The sequence below is a fragment of the Salvia splendens genome, chromosome 19 (genome assembly GCF_004379255.2).
Source record: "Salvia splendens isolate huo1 chromosome 19, SspV2, whole genome shotgun sequence".
NCBI classification, from domain to species: Eukaryota; Viridiplantae; Streptophyta; class Magnoliopsida; order Lamiales; family Lamiaceae; genus Salvia; species Salvia splendens.
In genome coordinates, this window is record NC_056050.1 from 18,844,355 (window position 1) to 18,870,797 (window position 26,443).

The 26,443-nt window shown below is 42.7% G+C and overlaps 1 protein-coding gene and 1 pseudogene across 1 annotated transcript; one reads left to right on the forward strand and one right to left on the reverse strand.

Annotated features, from left to right (window-relative positions):
- Nucleotides 1–6,336: 6,336 nt before the first annotated feature.
- LOC121778603 (cation/H(+) antiporter 18-like) lies at nt 6,337–10,537 on the forward strand. The gene is made up of 3 exons (XM_042175977.1): nt 6,337–6,445; nt 7,749–7,949; nt 8,175–10,537. Exons 2-3 carry the CDS (start codon nt 7,758–7,760, stop codon nt 10,392–10,394), a joined length of 2,412 nt encoding a protein of 803 aa, XP_042031911.1. The 5' UTR covers nt 6,337–6,445; nt 7,749–7,757; the 3' UTR covers nt 10,395–10,537.
- A 3,482-nt stretch (nt 10,538–14,019) lies between these two features.
- Nucleotides 14,020–25,463, reverse strand: LOC121779122 (annotated as a pseudogene).
- Between the last annotated feature and the right edge of the window lie 980 nt (nt 25,464–26,443).

Sequence of the window (26,443 nt, forward strand, 5' to 3'; positions counted from 1 at the left end):
TGATGAGATGGAGGCTATCCCTTATGCTAGTGTGGTTGGAAGTGTTATGTATACTATGATTTGTACAAGACCAGATCTTGCTCATGCTATCTCAGTGACTAGCAGATACATGGCAGACCCGGGGAAGGAGCATTGGAATGCTCTTAAGTGGATATTGAGGTACATGAAGTCAACTAAGGACTGGGGGATTGTCTTCAATGGCTGGGAAGGTGAATCTGAGGAGGTTGTGCAGGGCTATTGTGATGCAGACTATGCTGCAAACCTGGACAACAGAAAGTCCCAAACAGGTTATCTTTTTACCATGTTTGGAACTGTAATCAGCTGGAAATCAGGGTTGCAAAGTGTTGTTGCTCTCTCAACAACAGAATCAGAGTATATAGCTCTCACTGCAGCTGTACAGGAGAGCTTTTGGATTCAGGGAGTGATTTCTGACTTTGGTTTTGACCAAAAGACAATGGTGATTCATTGTGACAGCAGCTCAGCTATGTGCTTGGCTAAACATCCGGGTTTTCATGAAAGGAGCAAGCACATAGACATAAAGTTGCATTTTATTCGAGATGAGATCGAAAAGGGGAGAGTGAAGGTGATTAAGATTAACACCTTGCACAATCCGGCTGACATGCTAACAAAGTCTCTAGGTAGAGACAAGTTTGATCATTGCAAGAAGTTGATCAATGTTTGTGCAAGAACTGAGATGAGCCCTCAGGTGGAGAATTGTAATAATGGAGTGCTCATTTCAGTTGGAAGAAGAAGGCAGAAGTTCGGTAAGGAAGCTCGGCTTTGAGCTGGAATGAGCCGAGAAGAGAGTTCGGTATTGAGCCGAGAAGGAAGAAGCAACCAGTTCGGTCTGAGCCGAGAAGGAAGAAGCAGTTAGTTAGCCGAGGTGTAGCGGTTATTCTTCTTGTTTTCTTGATTCTTGTTGTAGTTAGTTAGTAGCAGTTGCTACTTGTTTGTAGAGCTTTAAATAGCTCAAATCCGTGTATGTAGTTTAGAGTAGTTTAATCAATAAAGAGTTTTCCAGTTTCTCTCCAAGATTATCATCTTCAATACTCAAAGTGTGAGTGTGTGTGTTTCTGCAGTGTGTGATCTCATACAACACTGAGTGTGTGTGTGATCTTCTTGAGTGTGTGAAAGCCTTGTGTGCGTAAATCCCAACAGCTATACATATGTGAATTAAAACATGTTTCATTAGTTTATAAATAAGTGAATATGGAGAAGTTGTATATACCTTCGAGTACTTAATTATCTACGGGAAAATTAGTTTGATCTTAACTGGTAATTTAAAAACATAGTATTATATTTGGATGACTTAATTGATGGAATGATCAATCTCTTGATTTAAAAATCTGAACTCATACCTAACACTTCTTGGTAGCTACATCAATATTTGTAATATTTAAAAAATGGGAAAGGCCACAATAATTTGAGATGGAAGAAAGACAGTAGGGGGTGATTTTTTTTTCTTTTTAAGTTTTCAATTTTTATTATTTCCTACATGTATGAAGTGTATTAATTTTTTCTAGTAGATAATGATTTTAATGCGGCGAATGATTGATATTTAGAGCTCTATGATTGGAAAGCGAAAATTGTTGTTTGGTTATTTATTATTTGAAAATAGTGGTTGATAAGAAAATACACTTTTGTAGTTAATCTGAAATACGGTTGTTTAACTTCAACTAAGTATTTTGAAATAGAAAAACTCTATAAAGACGTATCAGAAGAGTATTTGAAAGTTGAAACTTTTACAAAAATTTTAATATAATTAATTAAGTAGGATTGACCCAAAATTTAATGAACTGAATCGATTAATATCCCTATTTACGAGAGATCGTGCATCATCACAGCATTGACTTGTATTAAACTTACTAATCAACAATTATAATAATTAATTATTGTAATCTATGCTGCATAGACGTGCTACCATGGCTAACTGAATCTAGCCAAGTTGCTGGTGATTCAGCTGGATTCCCGGTCAAACCATATATAGCTTCACGAAAGTATATATTCGTATTGCTGCTAAAGGATTAATTAATTACACTTTTTCTACCTGTACTAAGAGCACTCACAACGGTGGGCTGCGCTCGCGACGCTGGCACGGCGCTGCTCGATTCATCGAGCACGTCAGTGCTAGCGAGCAGGCGACGTGGCAGCGTATGATTGGCCAACGGCATATCCGTTGGAAATTTTTTTATTTTTTTAAATAAAAAATAATACCAAAAAAAAATTCCAATCCCAAAAAAATGCCCGTTTTTTGCCCATTTTTATGTATTTTTATTATTATTATTTTTTCCCCAAAATCATCTATAAATACACACATTTATCATCCATTTTTCACATCAAATCATCTCTCATTCATCTATCATTCATATTTTTCATACAGCTTATCTACACCTTCATCTCTCACTCAAAACCTCAAATGGATTTCACCCATCTCATTGCGGAAGAGGAGCGCGAAGAACAAGAATACTACGAACAGCGAATACCCCCGCCCCTCCTCCTCAACCAACTAGATCAACTCGCCGCTACATCCATCGTGACCGGGAGGGAGCCCACGAAAGGCTCGTTGCCGACTATTTTGCCGACCCGCCGCGGTTTCTGGCAGATTACTTTAGGCACCGTTTTCGCATGTCAAAGCTCTTGTTTATTCGTATTGTCTACACATTGTCAGCCCGTGTTGAATTCTTCCAAACAGGTCCAGATGCAGCCGATCGGCAAAGTATCTCGGTGTTGCAGAAGTGTACGTGTGCCATCCGACAACTCGCTACTGGGCAAACGGTCGACCTCTTCGACAAGTATTTTCATGTCGGTGAGTCCACTGGAATCCTTTGTTTGAAATTTTTTTACGAGGGCGTTCGTACAGCTTTCGGTGATGAATTCCTTCGGGCACCCACCACCGATGATTGCCAACGGTTGCTTCGTCTTCACGAATCAGTCCATGGCTTTCCCGGAATGCTTGGCAGCATTGACTGCATGCATTGGAGGTGGAAGAATTGCCCGACTGCTTGGAGGGGGCAACACTTAAGCGGCCACAAAGGCGACGGCCCAACACTTATCCTTGAAGCGGTCGCCGACTACCGCCTATGGATTTGGCATGCATATTTCGGCGTTGCCGGATCCAACAACGACTTGAACGTGCTCTATTCTTCACCCCTCTTCAATGATGTGTTGAATGGTGTAGCACCGGCGATCAACATCACCGTCAACGGAAATACATACCACATGTGTTACTATCTCGCTGATGGTATCTACCCAAGGTTGTCGACTTTCGTGAAGACCCTCAGCAACCCGCAAGACCCGAGACGGGTTCTTTTTGCGCAGCGTCAAGAGTCCGCGTGAAAAGACGTCGAAAGAGCCCTTGGGGTCCTTCAAGCCCGATTTAACATTGTGAAGGCCCCGGCTCGGCTGTGGTACGTGAATAATATCGCCGACATCATGTACACGTGTATTATCTTACACAACATGATTATAGCCGACGAAGGACCGAGGGCGGCTAGTTTCTACGACGAGGATGAAGCCGGAAGCTCAACCGCGAGGTCTCCCCCACGCCGAGGTGTGCATACGACGGTGGGTGAGAGGATCGAAACAAGGCACACAATGCGCGATATCCGAAACTACGTTGAGCTACAAGAAGACCTAATCAAACACATGTGGGCGAAATTCGGCAACGAGTAGTGGGTTTTTTTAATTTTACGAATTTAATTATGTAATTTTTAATTTTTAGGAGTTTAATTATGAAAATTTTAATTTTTAGGATTTTAATTATGTTATTTTTAATTTTTAATGTATTTTGTAATATTATTCCGGGTATGTGTAATGTATTTTAATTTTGTGAAAATGTTTTTTTTTTAAATTGAATAATGGAATGGTGGGACCCTGATGCTCGTCCTTGCGGAAGAGCACAGCTGTGGGTGTTGTGCTCTTACCTAAGAGCAGGCAGAAAAAGTGGCGATGAGCCCACAACCGTGCTCGTTGGCAAGAGCACGGTTGTGGGTGCTCTAAACCTTCTATTTATGATACGACCATTATCCACTTATTCTCTCAAAGAATATCCATAGGATATTCTATTTTATCATATATCTTCCTCTCTTTGTCTTGTTACTTATGGCATATTTCTTTTGGAAACAGATTTTTGATAGTGATGTTTAGTGGTTAAATGAAGAGAAGTAGGAGTGAGAAAAAAATAGGAAAGAGGATGAAATAAAAGTGAGATATATAACCTGTCACTTATAGTAGGACGACCTAAAAGGGAATATACATCACTTATAATGGAACGGATGGAGTATTAGATTTGATTGACTCTATTTCACTAGGATATTATTCTATCCCACACATTATAAATATGTGTGAAGTATTACATATCATTAGACATTGATCAATGAACGAATAATAAGTTTCCTACTCTTTTATCGTGTTTTATCGTTACAATCCCTAATCACTTCACGCGAAGTTTGCCGAGAAAATCTCCCGTGCGTCGAGCACGAGGATCCACCGATCGTCGACCCAACTGGCCGCCGAGCTTAAACGCCACTGGACGTCCGATAAGCGAAAACACCCTTATCAATCTAGGTGAAAGAAAAAAGATAATACTTGTAAATTAACAAAAATATTGGTATTAAGTTATTTGTAATTTTTCGCCAATAATTGGTTCGGTATTAGTTAACCTAAAACCGAATGACCTATTAAATATGGTTATGACAAGGAAATGATATGCTACACACCTTATGTGAGCACCGCACTCGTTCAAAGCACGTTTAACATTATTCGTTTTGATTTATATATTTAGTTTGATTCTTGTACATTCAAAATTTTTATTGAGATTTTTAATTTCACAGAATTCATAAAAATCAAAGATCGAATTGTTACTTTATCCATTTACTTAAAGTGATAAAGGAAACGAGCAAATCGAGCTTTGATTTTTATGAATTTAGTGAAATTCACAATAACATTTTTTAATATAGAAAAATCAAACTAAATATAATAATCAAAACGAACAATGTTAAACGTACTTCGAACGAGTTGACATCTACTCCCTCCGTCTCACTCTAAGCGGAGCATTTTTATAAAATCACGGGTAGTGTTGTTTTGTGAGTTAAGTGGAGAGAATAAAGCAAGAGAGAAAGAGAAAAAAAAAGAGAATGTGATGTTTCTATTTTTAGAAATGTGTCTTTAGAGTGAGACATTTTCAAAAAGAAAAATGATTCACTTAGAATAGGACGAAGAGAATATAACATAGACTGTTGACAATATAATTAGCAGTTAGCAATTTAAGATAATTAGCAACCTAAAACCACAAACAGTTGACAGTTTAGGATTTGGTTTGATTTACCTTTTTTTTTTTAAATCAAAGATAAACCAAATTATATTTTATCAAATAGTAAATCAAACCCTATTTTCCGCCTAATCAAATTGTGAATACCCTTAGCTATACGTAAAGGTTCATTGACAAACTCGTTCAATTTCACCTAATATATTTATAATTTCAATTTCTGACCTTCAATTATGGAATTATTTATTCCATCGAGACTCCGAGGCAATTATGTTATCCAGTCCGACGAGGCATTACGTATAATAGCTTAAATTGAACAATTTCATAAGCTCAACTTGTTAAGCATATCAATTGTTTATGTGCGGTGCATGTAATTATTGTTATTTATATGCAAAGTTGACGCATAAAAAATTATTACACACAATGTTCTAAATTTTAGTCGAAAATATAATTTTAGGTAATTTAGATAATTAATATTGATCTTATCTTTTATATGGACTAATACTTTTATGAAAAATTATGAAATAAATTTGAAGACTAAAAAAAAAGTTGACTTGATAGAGGTTAAATTTTTTCGCCGCCTTCATTTATGTTGATTTGTATATGTGTCGCGTTAAGGTTTGTTGGAGATTAGTCCATTATCTTTGTTCTTACTATATATTTATATTCATGGTTTACTGATATATGTTTGAATTGTGATATAAATGACACAATTTCCACTAGTCATGCTATCATGTTATATTTTTCAAAGGGAGTAACATCGCTAGGTGTAATTTTAAAAATATTTTATTATTATATTATAACCGCCATAATGCAAGGATAATATATTTACCAAAAAAAGACCATTTAACACAGTAGAATGTGTTTACTAAATTTGGTACTAATATCGAAGTTGACTAAAAATAGGGTTCAATTTAAAGGGGATGTTTATCCACCACACATAGCCTTGTAAACAATTGGAAAAGTCATGTTAATTTTTTAGTGCATGATTAGCATGACCACTTCTCTCCCTCCCTATAAGTAGGCAGTGTAATTGATAAGCAATTCTACTCATCTCTCTCTATCTCTAAGCATAATATATCATTCTCCCACTATCTTTGGAACTCTACCCTTTTTCCCTTCAGCAAATTAAGGGGCAAGTCTTGTCGCAGTCTTTCTCCTACATTTCCATTTGTTAAGGTTTCTAATTCTCTCTCAATATCTATAAATATACCTATAGAAATGTGTGTGTGTGTGTGTGTGTGAGGAGCCATTTATGGAATTTTGGAGTTTCATGTGATATTTAGGTGACAGCCTTTTATGGAAATTCCTATGTTCTGCGTGGAGAATATTCTCCCATGATCAGTTGCAGTATATTTTATTTTTCATTCAACTCTATTTATTTTAATTAAAGATACACTTGTTTTAATTATATACAGATATTTTATATATTCCGGGATTCCTTAGTGCGGAAGAGTGACACTTTGGATAAGAAATATTATTAGTATTTCAAAAACATAGAATTTGGACGTGTCTAATTAAATTTATACACGTAATTCTTTTGGGTCATAATTTAATTTAGAAAGGTGACAGGAACGTGATATATACCGGTGAATTACTATATTTCAAGAATATAGAAAAATTTGATTTTCTAAAATTAGGTTGGCCAATTGCCTGTACGAGTAAAGTAATTGGGTAATTCGATCTTGCAAAACTAATTCGGGAACTCAAAACAAAATAGTAGTGTATGCGAATAGATTACTTGATATGATTAGGTAAATCCTTAACGAGATTATTACTAGAGGAAACTTTTCATGAGAGAAAAATAAAATATTAACATCGTCATTAAAGATATCCATTCTGAATTGTCGATTGATAACCAATATTGTAATATGTGACAATAATATTGGATTGAGAATTTGAGATCACATTTGTTAACCAGGTAAGACATGACATAAGCTGACAAAATTGGTAATACGAAAACTCGTATTATCCACATGCTTATGAATCACTGGTTAATAATTTTCAAAATCATTTATAAGTAACCACTACTAGTAATTCAGTTTTGTTTCTTGACTAAACTTTTACTCTCTTTTTTTTTTTTTCTATCTTTCCCCCCTAACATTCCAAATATGTGTACAATATTTCCTGGACCTTGAATAGAAAATAATAAGAAGGCAATCAATGGTAAGAATAATTAGCTATAGTATAATCGACCTTGTCGTGTCACACTTTTCCTTGAAAATTCTCGTAAATTAAGGCTAGAACTAGTGGAGGTACGTACTAATTCGAGTCAAAATGAACCATATGACAATTATTCATTCTTTGCTCACACTTTCCTTTGTCATATTTACTGATTTTTTTGTGGCCACCTTCCACGTTGGATAGATGGTTGAGACAATTTTCGCCTTTGCATTGTCACCTTAATTTCTTGTAAGCTCATACCGTTAAGCGTTATATATCACACTCTTTGATATAGTGTGTTGGTGATGGCTTGGTGTAGGTGCAAGTAATGGCTCCTAACGACACCAAATGTATAACACCTATGAAAGCGACATCTAACGGCGTGTTCCAAGGCGACGATCCTCTTCACTACGCGCTTCCCCTTCTCATCATACAGATATGCCTCGTCTTGCTCCTCACCCGAGCCCTTGCTTATCTTCTCCGCCCACTCCGCCAGCCACGTGTCATCGCTGAAATCATAGTAAGTTTTCATTCTCTTCAATTTTTTCTGATTGATAAATGAACAAAAATTTAAAGGTTGTGTCATGGTAGATTCAAACTCGAGACCTTTGGCCCCACACATTAACAACTGTACCAATAAGACAACACACACACACTTTTCTCTTCGATTTTAATTTTAATACTATAGCATACTAAGTAGGCCCCATATTTCACTAACTAACTTGATGCGATGTGATGTATGTAGGGTGGAGTTCTACTAGGGCCATCAGCTTTAGGCCGCAACGAGAAATATCTGCATGCTGTATTCCCAGCCAAGAGCCTCACAGTTTTAGACACTATTGCCAATTTGGGTCTCCTATTTTTCCTATTCCTAGTGGGACTCGAGTTAGATCCAAAATCACTCAAACGCACCGGGAAGAAAGCCCTGAGCATCGCTCTCGCAGGAATCACCCTTCCATTCGCTCTAGGAATTGGGACCTCATTCGCCTTCAAAGCCACAATCTCAGCCGATGCAAAGCCCGCCCCCTTTCTTGTATTCATGGGGGTCGCCCTCTCCATCACTGCCTTCCCCGTGCTGGCCCGCATTCTGGCCGAGCTCAAGCTCTTAACCACGGACGTCGGCCGCATGGCCATGTCCGCTGCTGCAGTCAATGACGTGGCCGCTTGGGTTTTACTCGCTCTGGCTATCGCCTTATCCGGCACCGGCCGCTCCCCTCTCGTCTCCCTATGGGTCTTCTTATGCGGCTTCGCCTTTGTCTTTCTCTGCATCCTGTTGGCCCCACCTGTTTTCAAATGGGTGGCGCGCCGATGCCCTGAGGGCGAGCCGGTTGACGAGATATACATCTGCGCTACTCTAGGTGTTGTATTGGCTGCTTCACTGGTGACGGACACAATCGGAATCCATGCCTTGTTCGGAGCCTTTGTGGTTGGTGTTCTTGTGCCTAAAGAAGGCCCCCTTTCTGGGGCTCTGGTGGAGAAGGTTGAGGATCTTGTTTCGGGTATTTTCTTGCCGCTTTACTTTGTCTCGAGCGGGCTCAAGACGAACGTAGCCACTATCCAAGGCGCGCAGTCGTGGGGCCTCCTCGTGCTAGTGATATGCACAGCGTGCACGGGGAAGATCTTTGGCACGGTGGTCGCTTCGATGCTGTGTAAGGTCTCTTTCAAGGAGGCCATCACGCTCGGTTTCTTGATGAACACGAAGGGACTGGTGGAGCTCATCGTGCTCAACATTGGGAAAGACCGCGGAGTCCTCAACGACCAAGCTTTCGCTATCATGGTGCTGATGGCCTTGTTCACAACATTTATAACCACGCCGGTGGTCATAGCGATATACAAGCCGGCTCGGGTGGAGACGGCCGAGTACAAGCACAGGACCATCCAGAGGAAGGAGAGCAATACTCAACTACGTATAATGGCTTGCTTCCAGAGCACCCGGACGCTTCCTACGCTCATTAATCTAATGGAGGTCTCGCGCGGGACGGGGAGGCGAGGCGGCCTCCGCGTCTACGCAATGCATCTAACCGAGCTCTCCGAGAGATCTTCCGCGATTCTCATGGTGCATAAAGCTAGGAACAACGGGATCCCCTTCTTCAGCAAGGAGAAGGCGACCGATTCGACGCAGGTCGTTGTCGCGTTCGAGGCCTTCCACCAGCTCAGCCACGTGTCCATCCGGCCGACCACGGCCATCTCCTCGATGACGACCATGCACGAGGACATCTGCAGCGCCGCGGAGGCGAAACGCGCCTCTGTGGTCGTGCTGCCCTTCCACAAGCACCAGAGGATCGACGGGCACATGGAGACCACTCGGGAGGAGATGCGCCACGTCAACAGGCGCGTCCTCGAGTGGGCCCCTTGCTCGGTCGCGATCCTCGTGGACCGCGGCCTGGGCGGGGCGGCCCATGTCCGCGCCAGCAACGTGGACTACGTGATAACGGCATTTTTCTTCGGTGGGCCTGACGACCGCGAGGCGCTGGCGTACGGGGCGATCATGGCAGAGCACCCCGGCGTCAGGTTGAACGCGGTGCGATTCTACGTGGAATCGCACGGCGGAAGCTCTGTGAAGGTGGACATGGGCGAAGATATTGACGGGTTCGAATCGAGGTTGGGCGACGAGGAATTTATATCGGGTTTTAAGGAAAGGGCGGGGAAGGACGGGTCGATTAAGTATGAGGAGGCGGTGGTGAATGATGCGGCGGAGGCGGTGGAGGTGATGCGGGCGCATAAGAGTTGCAATTTGTTTTTGGTGGGGAGGATTTCGGAGGGGGAGCTGGCGGCAGCGATGAAGAAGAAGAGTGAGTGTCCGGAGCTGGGGCCGATTGGGAATCTGTTGATTTTGGCGGAGCTGTCGACGGCGGCGTCGGTGCTGGTGATGCAGCAGTACCGGAGCCAGTTGAGCGAGCATTCGTTGAAGTCTTTGCAAGAAGATGAGGCAGCGTCCGAGATGGATGACTATGATTCTGAATGAAAGGTTTGATCAGTGCACATATAAAGGTTGTGAATAAGGAGAAGGTGAAGCAGCGAATTATCTTCTTTAGGTGTTTGTACCAAGATTTGTTCTTTTCATTAATGTAATCTTGTATTTCATGTGTATATTTCCAAGTTGAAAAAAATTGCTCCCTCCGTCCCAGATAATTCGTCCTACTTTGATCGAATACGAGTTTTAAGAAATTTAATGAAAAGTGAGTTAAAAAAGTTAGTGGAATGTGAGTTCTACTTTTATATATTAGTTTTATACTTAATAAAATGTGATTAGAAATGAATTAGTGGAATATGGGGTCCATTATCAAAAATGGTAAAAAGTGAAATGAGACAAATCATGTGGGACGGACCGAAATAGAAAAAATGGGACAAATTATCTGGGATGGAGGGAGTAACTTCGTTGTGATAAAATAGTGTTTCAGGAGATCAATATACCTCTATTGGAGTAACAAAAATTATGAAATACTACGTAGATTACATACATAGCAGTAAATCGAGTTTGAATGAAGTACCATGTAATAATAACCTTAGAAAACCACAATAGAGATAGAAGCAAAATTGGACATGGTCAGAATAAATATGTTAGGAACAAACATAATTTCAATGAAATAAATTTAATTGGTCAATGTCGAACGTTTATTAACCTTTTGAAAAGTACATACCAGGGATGTCAATCGAGCTAACCCGTTCAGGTTTGGGCCAACCCACTCGAGTTGTTGGGCATTTGAGTGCAGACTATTTGGGTTATGAATTTTTCAACCCGGCCAAAAAGCTTTCGAAAACAAACTCATGTAATCAAAATTTTCCTATGTAAAACAATTTTAATTTGAGATATTTTCTCGTTCTTAGTTTAGAATCACATTATACCTTCAAATTTTCATGATTTTCATCAATAATAGTTGGAGATGAGTCTTTCATCTTGATCTACTATATAAACAAAGAAAATTAAAATTAGAGCAATCAATTTTAATTAAAGCTTTTATTCATGTCATTATTTTGGCACTGTTCATAATCATTGCTATAACGATAAATATATATTGAAATTTTGATGGGTTAATTCTCAATTTTGTCTTGATTAGCTTTGGCGGTGGCAAGCTCTATGACGAACGATGTGATGACCGAAAAAAGGGTCAAGATGGAACTTTGAAGTTGGTAGTGTGGAATGAAGATTAGAGAAGACTAGTGAAATGTGGCGCTTGGAATCCAAAAAAACTCTAAAATTTACTCCCTCCGTTCCAAGTAGTGGAATAATTTTATCATTTTGGTACGTTCCATAGTAATAGTAGCCATTTCCGTTTTAGTAAAAGTCAACACATTTCTTCTCACTTACTTTACTCTCTCTTACTTTATTCTATTTTTATCTCTCTATCATTTTTCATTTCCTACTTTATTTTTCTTTGATTTAACTCAATCAACACAATTTTTCTTAAATCGCGTATCAAAAAAAAGGCCCGCACTACCTCGGAACGGAGGGAGTAGTATTTTTAGTTAAAAATCACAACATGCTTAATCTGCCAACCCTAGTGGGCTAACCCGTTTAGCCTTTATTGTATTCGGGTTGTGAAATTAAAGTCTTAACCCATTAATTTTATCGGACTATTCGGGTTGACACACGAACTTCGGGTTAGATTGACATCCCAGTACAACGGTGCTACCTTTTTTTTCCTTTTCTGTTGGAAATAGCTCTAATGACCCAAGGCTGCAATAATTATTTCATTGAAAAGTGTTTTTTCCCTAATTAATTGTACACTATTTACATTTTCAATGGATATGTTGTCATATTGATCAAATACGTTTTTTTAATTAATAGTATGGTTTTCTTTCAATTTTCAGATCCAACGAATGATAAATATTAAGATGACTCCGTATCTTGTATATATAGATAGGGACTTGAGTTTCTAAAGTATAGGAAATTAAAAAATGACCCAAAATATTTTTATTTCTCACTGCATAATTTAGATCGATTTTCGTCTCTAATTATAATACAAATGATATCTCAAAATTTATAAATCAACTAAACAAAGGGGGTAAGATAGTAACAGTCATATTCGTAATGGAAGAGTCCAATGTCAGATAATTTTTAATAACATAACACTGTGTCGTTGACATACCCATATATCAACTTAAACATCATATCACATCAGAAATAAAATACGTATCACCTTCTGACCTTTTATTTCATGTTTTCAATACAACAAAGCGGTTTCGTTCCGATTCATATAAAAAAGTGAATAATGCATATGCAGATAAGGTGAAAAAGATAAATAATTAAGATCAATAAAATAGTTGTCGTTGACAATAGCCACCTCTGTATGTGGACATAATACTATAGTTAATGCAAGCAATTACTTTGGAGATGAATATATATCTGTATAATATATGTTTTGTACCTCTTGGATTAAGGCTGGTGTCATTTGTTGATCCCCCACTTCCTCAAAATGTTGTATGACTTAAGCAAGAAGTGAATATAATTATAAATGGCGTGTTACTTAATGTGGTCCATGGCTACAAATGACTTTGATTTTAAATAAGGATTATTGATCATTGGGATATAATGATACGCTCTATCAGAGACAACTTCCCATTTTTGTGTGATATTTATCCAACGTAGCATGCCAGGCGTGCTACAATGTTACTTTTGATTTATCTCCGTGCACGATTTAAAGAACCCTTTTGCCATTTTGGTTTATCCATGATTTATAGAACTATTTACTTTATTCCACTTTTAGTATGTGGATCTCACATCCCACCAACTTTTTACACTCATAATCTAATATAAAACTAATACTTTAAATGAGTCTCACATTCCTCTCCACTTTCTCCCTTTACTTTTCTTCACAAAGTCAAACAATTTCTTAAAATTCGTGTCGAGTCAAAATGACTCTTTAAATAGTGGACGGAGGGAGTAATTGTTATTCCTGACTTAATGGGGCGACTAATTTAGATATTAGTATTAGCGTTATAACAAGATATATAACTCAGTGATAAAAAAAATAGGGGTTAGAGTCATGATAGTGAGAAACATAATTTTTAACAGGGATGGGATCCCAACCCATTTTTATGTTGTTTTGTGTCATAGTCTCATTAGATATGACCTGAAAAGACACAATTGGCCGTAATGTATAAATTAATTTCACAACCTTATAAATGATTAATTAAAATTCGAATTTTTTCATGCTAGTTGTAAATGATTTTAGGGTGTCGAATAGGGTACTTGTGATCAGAAAAATCGAATACCCATCACCCAAAATTTGGCATAATTATCCACCCGATACTCAATCCGAAACATATTTTAGATACCCGATTATTCCATACAGGTATATGACCCGATCAATCCAGTACCTTAAAAACCAAACTGTAATTCCAAGCACTACCTGTTTCTTTTTGATCAACCGCTGCATTATCCATCATCATGAATAAGGAATAAATAAAAACAAAAAAAGAAAGAAGAATAAATGGATACACAAAAATTCACCTGCTTCATTTCCATCACTTTAAGGGGTATCTAATTTGATAAATATATTTACTTATCTTCAACTAGATAATGTAATGTCAACAAATAACATACATACCTTTATTGCAAATCAATTAATCCGACGACTCATTCTATCCTAAGCGAATGAAGCGAGTCGCCGATACTGCTGCACCACCAGCACCGACGTAACCGTCGAGAATTCCGACGAAATCAGCAAGTTCCCAACCGGTCCAAGCTCAGGGTAGTCGTTGTTCCTCTTAAGAGCTGCAGCCAGTTGCCCCTCCGGCATTCTCCCCACCACAAACAGATTGCAACGATCATGCCCTCGCATTGCCTCCACCGCCTCCGCCGCATTCCTCACCACCACCTCTTCCAATCTAATCGACCCATTCTTCCCCATTTTCTCCTTCAAAAACTCCTCATCCTCCGATTTAGCCTCCACCGAGCCGTCCCGGTCACCCAAGTCCACCCGGATACCATCCCCGGCCAGGCTGGGGATCCACGACGAAACATACAACGTTGAACCTTATCCCGGGGTGCTCCGCCATGAGGGCCCCGTACGATAGAGCCTCCCGATCATCGGGTCCACCAAAGAAAAAGGTCGCGACCGTGTAGTCAACGTTGCTCGCGGCCACGTAGGCCTTACCGCCCAGTCCTCGGTCAACAAATATCGCGACCTAGCACTGGGCGTGCTTGAGAACCCTTCGGTTCACCTGCCTAAAATCGGACCGGGTCGTCTCGAGCCGCCCGTCCAGCCTCTGGTGCTTGTGGAACGGGAGCACGATCATCGCCGCCTTCTTCCTGGCGGCCCCATTGCATATGTCGACGTGCATGCTCGACATGGCGGTCACGGGCTGGACTGACACCTGGCTCAGCTGCTCGAACGCCTCAAAGGCGATTTCGACTTGGTTCGGGTCGGATTTACGGTTCCGGTTCCAAAATGGCATCCCGTTGCTCCTCCCCTTGTGCACCATCACTATGGCGGAGGATCTCTCCGAAAGCTCCATCATGTGCATCGCATAGACACAGAGGCCGTGTCGATTCCCCGTGCCACACGACGCCTCCATGAGGTTGATCAAGGACGTTATGTTCCTTGTGCTGTGGAAACAGATCAGGAGACAGAGCTGAGAGTTCTGCTCCGTCTCCTTTTTCTGTATCACCCACCGCTTATACTCGGATGTCGCCATCCGAACCGGCTTGTATATCGTCACGACAATTGGCGTCGTGACGAAAGTTGTGAACAATGCCAATAACACCATAATTGCAAATGTTTGGTCATTTAAAACTCCCCCGTCTTTCCCAATGTTTAAGACAAATGGCTCCACTAAACCTTTGGTGTTCATAAAAAATCCAAGAGTTACAGCCTCCTTGAAAGGGATCTTACCCAAGAGAGAGACCACAACAGTGCCAATTACTGTTCCCAAGCAAGCCGTTAATATGACTAAGATGAGAAGCCCCCATGAATAACCCCCTTGAATGGTTGCCACATTCGTCTTCAAACCACTCGACACGAAATACAGGGGAAGAAACAGACCCGAGACGAGATCCTCAACCTTTTCGACAAGTGCACCGGTGAAGGCTCCGTGCTTAGGGACGAGAACACCGAGGACAAACGCCCCTAAAAGCGCGTGGATACCAATAGCATCGGTCACGAATCCAGCCGCCAAAACAGCAGCAAATGTGTTAAGAGTAAATCCCTTAACGCGGAGTTGGAAGACGAATTGAAGAGGTCCCGGGAGGCGAAATCACGTCGACCGCTAGGGTTTGCGAAATAAACGAAAGAAAAACAAAGTAGGAGAAATCTTCGATAATCTTATTATTGATTTCAGCACCTATTTATAATTCTAGGACCCTAGGGTTGGTTCGACTTACGGCCCGGGGAAGAACCAACAAAGAAAACCCGGAACGGAGCTTATAAATTGCTCGACCCAATTGTTCAAAATAATAATAATAAAAACAAAACAATAAATCTAATAAATCTAAAAATAACAACTAAATCATCTAAACTAGACGCCGACTTATTTGGGGACGAAGTCACCAAATCTGACCGGCGGTCCTGCCTTCCTTCGCGGTCTCTCGCGCTTGTTCAACTCCGTGGACGACGGCCTACCTCGTTCCACTGTCTCGCAACTCACCTCCGGCACCATTACTCCCTCCGGTATCTCGGCCTGATGTTGAGGCCTCCGCCTCTCCGACTGGGTCGCCGTTCCTCCCGTATCAACCCCCCCGGGATAGAAACATCCTTGTCCTCAAGGATCAGCCCCGGAAAACGCCGCCGCACCAACGTCACTGGCTCCCAGATTGGGCTCTCACCTCCATCATCATCCCAATGAATCAACGCCTCTTCCACCGGATTTCCATCGCGCCACACTGACCGATTTGCGACCCACTTCAAAGGCCTCGCCACCGGGCGACCCCTCGCGAACAGTGGAGACAACTCCAACGCCTCCGGCGACACGCCCTGCACAAAAGGTCGTAGCAGACTTACATGAAAGACATTGTGCACCTGACTACCCTCCGGCAAACGAAGGCGGTACGCCACCTGCCCGATCCGTTCTAACACCTCGAACGGACCGAAAAATATCCTCGCCAGCTTCGAGGACAACGGCCTGGCAACTGAATATTGCCGATATTGTTGTAGCTTTAGCAATACCATATCTCCCACGCCATACTCGACATGCCTTCGGTGTTTGTCCGCGGCCGCCCGCATGCGTTGTTGCGCCCTCTCCAAGCTTGCGCGCAAAGCAACAATGAGCTCACCCCGCTGTCTGATCAACGTTGCCACATCGGCTGGCGTAAACTGCGACGGTTCCGCTGCGACGCGCCCATATAAGGCCCGAAACGGCGAAGTCCCAATACTCTCGTTAAAGAAGCAGTTTAGAGCCAACTCAGCCCACGGTAAAAAATTCACCCATTTATTGGGTTTATCCGCAACAAACGCCCGTAACTGCTCCAAGCCCCGATTTCGCACCTCCGTCTGCCCATCCGATTGCGGGTGATACGCGGTTGTGAAGTGCAGCTTAGTGCCGCTTAAACGCAGCATTTCCTCCCACACATCATTCAAGAAGACCGAGTCCCGGTCAGACACCAAAGTCTTAGGAAACCCATGGTGTTTCACGACTGTTTCAATAAAAAGGTTGGCCACCCTCAAAGCATTAAAGGACGGCGGCAAGGGCGCAAAATGCGCATACTTGGATAGCCGATTCACCACCACCATAATTGCCGTGAAACCCCTCGACTGGGGAAGGCTCGTCACAAAGTCCATCGAGACATCTTCCCATACTTGAGACGGGATAGGTAAAGGTTGGAGTAACCCGACAGGTTTTTGCGTTGAGTACTTTGTTGTCTGACACTCAAGGCAGGCTTCCACGAACTTCTGTACATCGCGCCTCATATTCTTCCAAAAGAATTGCGCCGCGAGCCAGCGAAAAGTCCTCTCCACACCCGGGTGACCCGCCAATGGAGTTGAGTGATGCTTCTGAAGCAACGGCGTCTTCACAGCCGAACGTTCGCCCACATATAGGCGTCGGTCCCAATAGATCAAGCCATCAACGTACGACAAACGCACCCCGGCCTTGCCCTCTGCGATCTGCGCTCGAAGGCTTATCAATTCCTCTAGTTCACCGTTTTCGGTGCGCAACGTCTCCAACAAATCCGGCACCGGATGTGCCACCAATGCCAGTAACGACGAGGCGGAACGTGATTGTTCCTCCAAGTCGACCTCCGATGCCATATCCCGGCGTGATAAGGCGTCGGCCACCCTGTTTGATGCCCCGGTATTGTATTCTATACAGAACTTATACCCCATCAATTTTTTGGCATAAAACTGTTGGTCGGGTGTCTGTATGATCTGCTGCAATAATTCCTTCAAGCTCTTCTGGTCGCTCCGAATAACAAATTCGCGACCCAACAAATACTGCCGCCATTTCTGAACTGCCTCCACGATCGCATACAGCTCCTTATGATAAGTCGATGCCACACGACGACGCGAACCCAGTTTCTTACTGAAGCAGGCCAAGGGGTGGCCGTCCTGGAGGAGAACCGCGCCCACGCCAAAATCTGACGCGTCCGTTTCCAAATAAAACACCTTGTTGAAATCAGGCAAGCGCAAAACCGGAGCTGATGTCATAGCAGCCTTTAGAGCCTCAAAGCTCTCATCCGCGAACGGTGACCATATAAAGGCATCCTTCTTCAATAGCTCAGTTAGGGGAGCAGCAATGGATGCATAATTCGCGACAAAACACCGATAATAACCCGTCAGCCCCAAAAATCCCCGCAGCTGCTTGATAGACGAAGGGACTGGCCAGGCGACCATCGCCGCAAGTTTCTCCGGGTCGGCTTTCAACATTCCCTCCGAAATTAAATGACCCAAGTACTCGACCGATAAGCTGCAAAATACGCACTTGGACAACTTAACAAAAAACATGTTTGCTTTCAAAATCGTGAGTACCTCGTGTAAATGACGAACGTGAGACTCCAATGTCGGGCTGTATATCAAAATGTCGTCAAAAAAGACAATGACGAAGGTACGCAGCAATGGGCGAAAGATGGTGTTCATAGCCGCTTGGAAGGTGGATGGAGCATTTGTGAGTCCAAACGGCATGACAAGGAACTCGAAATGGCCGTCGTGTGTCCTGAAAGCCATTTTAAAAATATCATCCGCGTGCATGCCGATCTGATGGTATCCCGAGCGAAGATCCAATTTGGTGAAAAACGTGCCGCCCCCAGTTCATCAAACAATTCATCCGAGATGGGTATCGGGAAATGGTCCGGTACCGTAACAGTATTTAATGCTCTGTAGTCAATGCAGAATCTAAACGAGCCGTCCTTCTTGCGAATGAGCAGAACTGGCGATGAAAACGGACTCTGGCTAGGCCTGATCACCCCCGAGGTTAACATCTCCTTCACCTGTCTCTCGATTTCTGATTTTTGGAAGTACGGATAGCGGTAAGGGCGAACATTGACTGGGTGGGAGTTCGGGAGCAAGTGAATTTTGTGGTCAAAGGGACGAGAGGGGGGCACACCCGTCGGCTCGCGAAACACACTGTCGTGGGAGCGTAAGACCGATAAAACCATGGGGTCCAGGTTGTCGGGAAACTGGGACATCTCATTCTAGCCGACATGATCCTCCCCTCTGGGGAATGCTACTAGCTCGAACATCTCGGCCCCGCCTTGGAGCGATAACAGGGTCGCAACTGTCCGAAGGGAGGCACGCTGCACGATGGGGGACGCCACCTTCAAACAAATCGGGACCCCGTCGCGCACAAACTCTAACGTCCCGTCAATAAAATCACTCTTCACTCGCCGCAAGGACTTGAGCCACGCCAAGCCGAGGATCACGTCTGGACCATGAACAGGCAGGATATGTAAGTCCACCACGAATACTTGTGATTGAATCACAACCCGGGTCTGCAAGCTAGCGTGTGAACACACTAAAGAGGCACCGTTGCCCACATACACGCGGAATGACTTGACTGCCGTCAAAGGTAACGAGAGTTTCTGGGCCACCCTTGGGTGCAAAAAATCATGGGAGCTTTCCGTATCTACCAGAATTACTACCGGTTCGGCCCCAATGGTTCCCCGTAACTCCATTGCTTCTGGTTTCTGACGACCCTCCAAAGCATATATATGTGACAGATCCGCCGTGATCACGTCCGGGTCCTGAGTCTCAGACGACGACTCCAATTCTTCCACTTCGTCGGACTCGTCTCCGCCCATGTATGCCAAAAAATGGCGTTTGCAAGCATGATTCTGCACCCATTTTTCCTTGCAATACACGCACAGCCCCCGGCGAGTCCTATCTGCCCGTTCCGCTGTCGTCAATCGAATGACCGGTAGCTTCGAGTATTCCGGTCCCCGAGCATACACCGGTCTGGTCGCTGGTTGCGACTGTTGTTGGGACGGGCCTGGGGGCGACGGTGGGCCCTTAGGGTCTCGTGGGGGCCAAGTACGACGTTGCGTCCCAGTTAGAGGTCCCGAACTGGCGACACTGCCATCAAACTCGATAGCCAACGCCATTGCTACTGCTACTGATCGCGGGTGTTGGTGTTTAACCTGACTACGAACTGGCTGTTGTAGGCCCGCGATGTAAATCGGGAGAAACGTAGATTCAGGAATATTCGGGATCCGGTTCCGCATAGATTCGAACGTGGCGTTGTATTCCGTCAGCGATCCTGTCTGTACCAGTTTGGCAATCAAGCCCAGATAATCCTCAAAGCTCTGAGGGTCAAAACGACGCCGCACGTCCTCCAAAAAATTGTTCCACAACACCACCGGGTTGCTCGTGCGGTAATTAAACACCCACTCCGCCGCTTGGTTTTCGAACAACATCACCACACAGTGGAGGCGAAAGGCCTCGGGCATCATTAGGTGATCGAAATAATACTGAACCCTCGCGATCCAATTAACCACATCTGTCCCGTTGAAACGCGGGGCCTTCATCTTCACATCGCGGGGCTCCTCCCACGATCGCTGTCCACCGTTGTTATGCCATGCCGGATTATCCCAAGAGGTGGGTTGGCGGTCCGCCGGTAGCGTCATAGGCCGTGTCATCCCCGGCGGTTCCCATGATGATAAGGACCCCGACCCTGGCTGGGGCCCAGGAGCGAACCCTACAAACTGCCCTGCTGCCGAGACTGGAGGTCCCCACACGCCGTCCCCCCTGCTCGTCGCCGGCAATTGCCACGGCTGATCCCACGGTCTGCGCGGCTGGGGTTGACTACTGGTCACCACAGATTGGGTGGCCACAGGAATCGGCGAGGATTGCGGTAGGGAAACCGTGAACCAATGCGACAGTAGTCCCAAACTGTGAGTCAATTCCATCCGGGGCGGAACCAATCGCCGATCAAATTCGTCCATGCGCATCTCAAACCGCGCCAAAGACGCCAAAACATGCTCAAACATCGTCGTCACTGGGTTCGGCCCATGCAGCATGGAGCCCGAAGGATTGCCGCCGCCATTCAACGCAGCGGAAGTCCTGATCACCGAATTTCCGGTCGAACGTCCAACCTCCGAAACCATTGTATCCATGAGTTCAGTGAAAGCACCAATTTGTTAAGACTAAATCCCTTAACGCGGAGTTGGAAGACGAATTGAAGAGGTCCCGGGAGGCGAAATCCCGTCGACCGCTAGGGTTTGCGAAATAAACGAAAGAAAAACAAAGTAGGCAAAATCTTCGATAATCTTATTAATGATTTCAGCACCTATTTATAATTCTAGGACCCTAGGGTTGGTTCGACTTACGGCCCGGGAAAGAACCAACAAAGAAAACCCCGGAACGGAGCTTATAAATTGCTCGACCCAATTGTTCAAAATAATAATAATAAAAACAAAACAATAAATCTAATAAATCTAAAAATAACAACTAAATCATCTAAACTAGACGCCGGCTTATTTGGGGACGAAGTCACCAAATCTGACCGGCGGTCCTGCCTTCCTTCGCGGTCTCTCGCGCTTGTTCAACTCCGTGGACGACGGCCTACCTCGTTCCACTGTCTCGCAACTCACCTCCAGCACCATTACTCCCTCAGGTATCTCGGCCTGATGTTGAGGCCTCCGCTTCTCCGACTGGGTCGCCGTTCCTCCCGTATCAAAATGTAGCACAAATGTATACCTCATCCACTTGCTGCCCCTCGGGGCAGCGTTGTGACATCCATTTAAAAACCGGGGGGGCCACGAATATGCACAGGATTATAAACCCGGACCCGCACAGGAACACCCACATGGCCAAAAGGGGGGAATGGCCCGTGCCTGACAAGGCGATGGCCAGAGCAAGTAAAACCCAAGCAGCAACGTCGTTGACAGCAGCAGCAAACATGGCCATCCGGCCTACATCGGTGGTTAGCAGCTTCAGCTCGGCCAGTATGCGCACTAAGACCGGGAAGGCGGTAATGGAGAGGGCGACACCCATGAATATGAGAAATGGAGCCTGACTTACGCCCGTGGAGATGGTGGCTCTAAACACAAATGATGTGCCGATACCAAGAGTGAATGGGAGAGTGATTCCGGCTAAGGCAATGCTGAGGGCTGCTTTACCTGTCCTACGGAGAGATGCTGGGTTGATTTCGAGGCCAACGAGGAAGAGGAAGAAGAGGAGGCCGAGATTCGCGACGGTGTCCAAAACTGTGAGGCTCCTTTCTGGGAAAATGGTGATGAGATACTTCTCATTGCGGCCTAAAACTGATGGACCAAGATTATTCCTCCCTGCCAAAATCATATTTATTTTCGATTAGTTATACCAGTGTTACTCTATTGGGTTTTTTGTCATTGAAATTTCCAAGTTTCAATTAGAATACATAACAAATGCTTCAACACATAAAAATCAGGCTCCAATCCATAGTTGTGGATAATTCTTCTAGAAAGTAAAGAAGTGTTGTTCTAGTGATCATATGGTTAATGTCCGAGACCAAAGGTATCAGGTTCGAGTCCACCGTGATTCTAACCTCAACTTTGAGTTTCACATAGACGTCATGAGAAAAGGCACTACAGAGCATGTAAATAGCATTATTCTTAGAATCTCAGCTACTTCAGTTTTGGCAAAAAGGCATATCTAAAAAGTTCAGTTTTAACTACTTCTATTTAGAAGGGACCAAACCAAGGAAAAATTCTTTTTTTTGGTAATGCATGTTAATGGAATTCCATTTTAATGAAACGTTTTAGTTGTATTCCGACTCAGGGAGTGACGCATAACCGTTATGCGTCGTTAATAGAGTGACGCATAACCATCATACGTCTTTTTTAAATGACGCATAAGAATTATGCGTCTTTATTTAGTAGCGCATAAGCATTGCGCGTCTTTCTGAAATGACGCATAACACTTATGCGTCTTTCTTTAGCGACGCATAATACTTATGCGTCTTTCCCTAGCAACGCATAACACTTATGCGTCTTTTCTTAGCGACGCATAACACTTATGCGTCTTCTATCGGGTTTTAAAACAGGCAGAAGGCAGAAAGCTTTGCAGAAGGCAGAAAGCAGCGAACCAAGCGAACAAATCGTCTAGGGTCGACTTCATCCGACGAATCCCAGCAATTTCCGGCGAATTTCCACCATTTTCAACCATATTCCGATAATTGTTCTTCAATTTGTCTAAATACATCCTTTATTGCTTAATTTGTGCATGTTTTCCGTAATATAGCAAATTAGGGTTTATGATGAAATTGATGGATTTTTAGTCGATTTTTGTTGTTTTGTTGCCTATTTGTGTATTTCATATGCATATAATTCAATGGGTAGAAGTAAGTGATCCAGTTTTTGTAATTGCGCCCCCTTTGTTGCCTATTTGAATCCTGATTATGTTTTCAAATTGGAATATAGCTTGCCGTTTTCAATTGAATTTGCAATTTAGTTAGATTGTTGAGTTTTTATGATAAAAATTGAAGCTTGGTTATGTTTTGCAATATTTTTCATAAAAATTTTGGGTGAATGTTTTGAAGTAGATGTTTTGAAATCGGCACATTGTCGCACATGATGTCGAATCAACAGAGCAATCATTGCCAATGAAAAGTTAGCATGACCTTTGTTATCACGATGGCCTACACAAGTATGCTGATTCTTCCACTTTCTAACTTCCCACATATCGTCATGCAACCTTTGTGTAACTGAAACCTCCCACTTACATTCCCTCGCCTTTTCAGCGTCGGTGGTGCTGATGATGCCTGCCCCTGTTGCTGTCGTTCCTGCTGGAAATTTGCATACGGCATGCCACCTTCTTAATTTGCTCTCGACGGCCTTAAACTGTTTTTCATTCCATAAACTCCACATAGTTATAGCAATCTTCACATGTAGCTTGGAATCAAATTTTGTTCCCAACACAATCCGATGCGGCTCGTTCTCATCCCAATACAAAAGGTTGTGTTCATTATCAACAACATCATCAGATACTCCAGACGGACGACTTGGTAATTCACGAAAGAATCTAAACCCCCTAGGATTGTATTCCGGAAGTGGTTGTTCACCTTGCATAACAGGTTTACATGCTACTATCTCATCATCAGAACTACCATCAACATCATCAGCAACATCACCATCACCATCACTGAGATCGGGGTCTGGCTCTGTCTCAGATAGTGGCCTTGGCTCATCAAGATCATCTGCAACATCTACCTCATCATTCAATCCAACACCAACATCCGCAACATCTACAACATCTCTCTGTTCATTCATGCTACGATCAAAGCTCATATGCTCCACCCTCGCAGATGATCCAATACCACAGTCAAAGCTCATTTGTTCAACCCTCGCAGATGATCCAATACCATAATCAACAACTGGTGTGATTTCTGAACTTCTCAAAGGTGAATACTCAACAAATAATCCAATACACCCACTTGAATTTTAAGCATTGTTGAACATAAACATCACACTTTCATCATTGCAAATCACAGAACATGTATAACTCATACCGGAAGCAAAGACTATACATTGTGTCCATAATAATTCAATTGTGTGTTGGTTCATATATATTCTCATCGCATCACAAATCATTGCTACCAATTCAGAATAAGAAACACATGAATTTAATATGATCGAGCTCCTCGCACGAGGTGGTTCATAACCAATACCCATATATGGTAGTTGCACTACTCTACCACCCCAATACAAACTCACAAATACTTGCATGATTTCAGCATAAAAAACATTTAAAAAAACAACAATTATGGACATTTTTCCTACAAGCCCTAATTTAATAAATTGGGTAAAACTAACAAATGAAATCAAAATAAACATGAATAATGATGAATGTAGCTAAATTGAAGAACAATTACCGAATCTTATGGAGAAAACGTTGGAAATCGCCGGAAATCGCATGAAATCGAGAGAGGAATTGAAAGTGTATTATGTGCGCTGCTTCTGTCTTCTGCTGTTAAAACCTGACTGAAAGACGCATAATCGTTATGCGTCATTACACTAAGACGCATAACAGTTATGCATCTTTAACGACGCATAATAGTTGTGCGTCACTAACAGAAGACGCATAAGGGTTGTGCGTTTCATTAATAATGACGCATAACAGTTATGCGTCACTCCCTAAGTCGGAAGAACACTACACTCTTTCATTAAAATGGAACTCTATTGCTAGCCTAGAACAAAAAAAGAAAGAACTCACCAAACCAATGGTGGGAATAAAAAAATCCCAAGCACTACACACTACATAAAAAAGCAAGGGTTGTGAAGTAAAGATGTGAAAAAAGGGACTAAAAGAAGGTTTTCCTTAAAAGGAAACAAAAAAAGTGCTATAAAACACACACACACATACTGGGAATATGCTAGGAATATCATCATCATGTGGTGGTGGTTGTGATTGCAACAAAAGAAAAGAGCAAGAACACTCACAATAATGTCAGCAACGACGCGCGGTTGTCTCAACGGCCTTAGGAAATAGGTGAGCACAACGACGAGGCATATCTGCAATATAAGCAGAGGGAGCGCGTAATCGAGAGGATCGTCTCCTTGGAAGACTCCATTAGAAGTTGCCTTCATTGGCGCTGCACATTTTATTGTTCCATTCGATGCCATTTTTTACAAACAATTTTCTTAGCACTTTAATTTTGCTACATCACAATTCAAGAAATCATCTCATTTCAGATATACTTATACTTAAAACAGAAAGAAAAAATTGAGGAACATTGGCTGCAACTAATTGAGAGTTGCAAAATGCCAAAATCAACTTGTTTTTAGTTGACTTTCACACAATTTGAAATGAGAAGTTTCAAAGAGTGTTCTTTTCAACACATATATTGCAAGGATATTTCGTCAAGTTCCTACTAAATGAGACGCAAATAAGTAAAATTATTCAATATGGAAAAAATGGATTAAGTCTTTCAAGTCAACGAATTACTGTAGATTAATTATTTAGGCTCTCTTTGACTATATCGTAAATCTTCATGTTCATAAAACAAATCCTATATAAATATTTGAACCTATTGAATATAAGAGCATCCGCAGCGGTGCTCGCTGGGACGGACGCCATCCGTGCCGCTGGCGCGGCAACGCACTGTCCACTGCTGGCACGGCACTGCTCGATGCATCGAGCACATCCATGCCACTGAGCAGGCGACGTGGCTCGTTTCTATTCGCCAATGGATTATCCGTTTGATATTTTTTTAAATCGAAAATAATACCAAAAATAAAAAAATAAAAAAATTTCAGATTCCCAAAAATATAGCCGTTTTATTACCGTTTTTTTTTTATTTTTTGTAAAAATTTTTTAATCTCAAAATCATCTATAAATACACACATTCATCATCCATTTTTCACATCATATTATCTCTCATTCATATTTTTTCATACAACTCATCTACATCTTCCTCTCTCACTCAAACCCTCTCTAAAAAATTCAAAAATGGATTTCACCGATTTCATTGCGGAAGCGGAGCGCGAAGAACAAGAATATTATGAACAATATCGTGCCGCCTATGAAGCCTATGTCGCCGCTACTACCCCCGCCCCTCCTCCTCGACTAACTAGATCAATTCGCCGCTACATCCCTCATGACCGGGAGGGAGCCAACGAAAGGCTCGTTGCCGACTATTTTTCCGACCAACCGCGGTTTCCGGAAT

Bases quoted from the DNA above. Each gene is read 5' to 3' on its own strand.
- LOC121778603 (XM_042175977.1), top strand. From the start codon at position 7,758: ATGGCTCCTAACGACACCAAATGTATAACACCTATGAAAGCGACATCT. The intron at 7,950-8,174 runs GTAAGTTTTCAT...TGATGTATGTAG, and splicing joins GTGTCATCGCTGAAATCATA to GGTGGAGTTCTACTAGGGCC.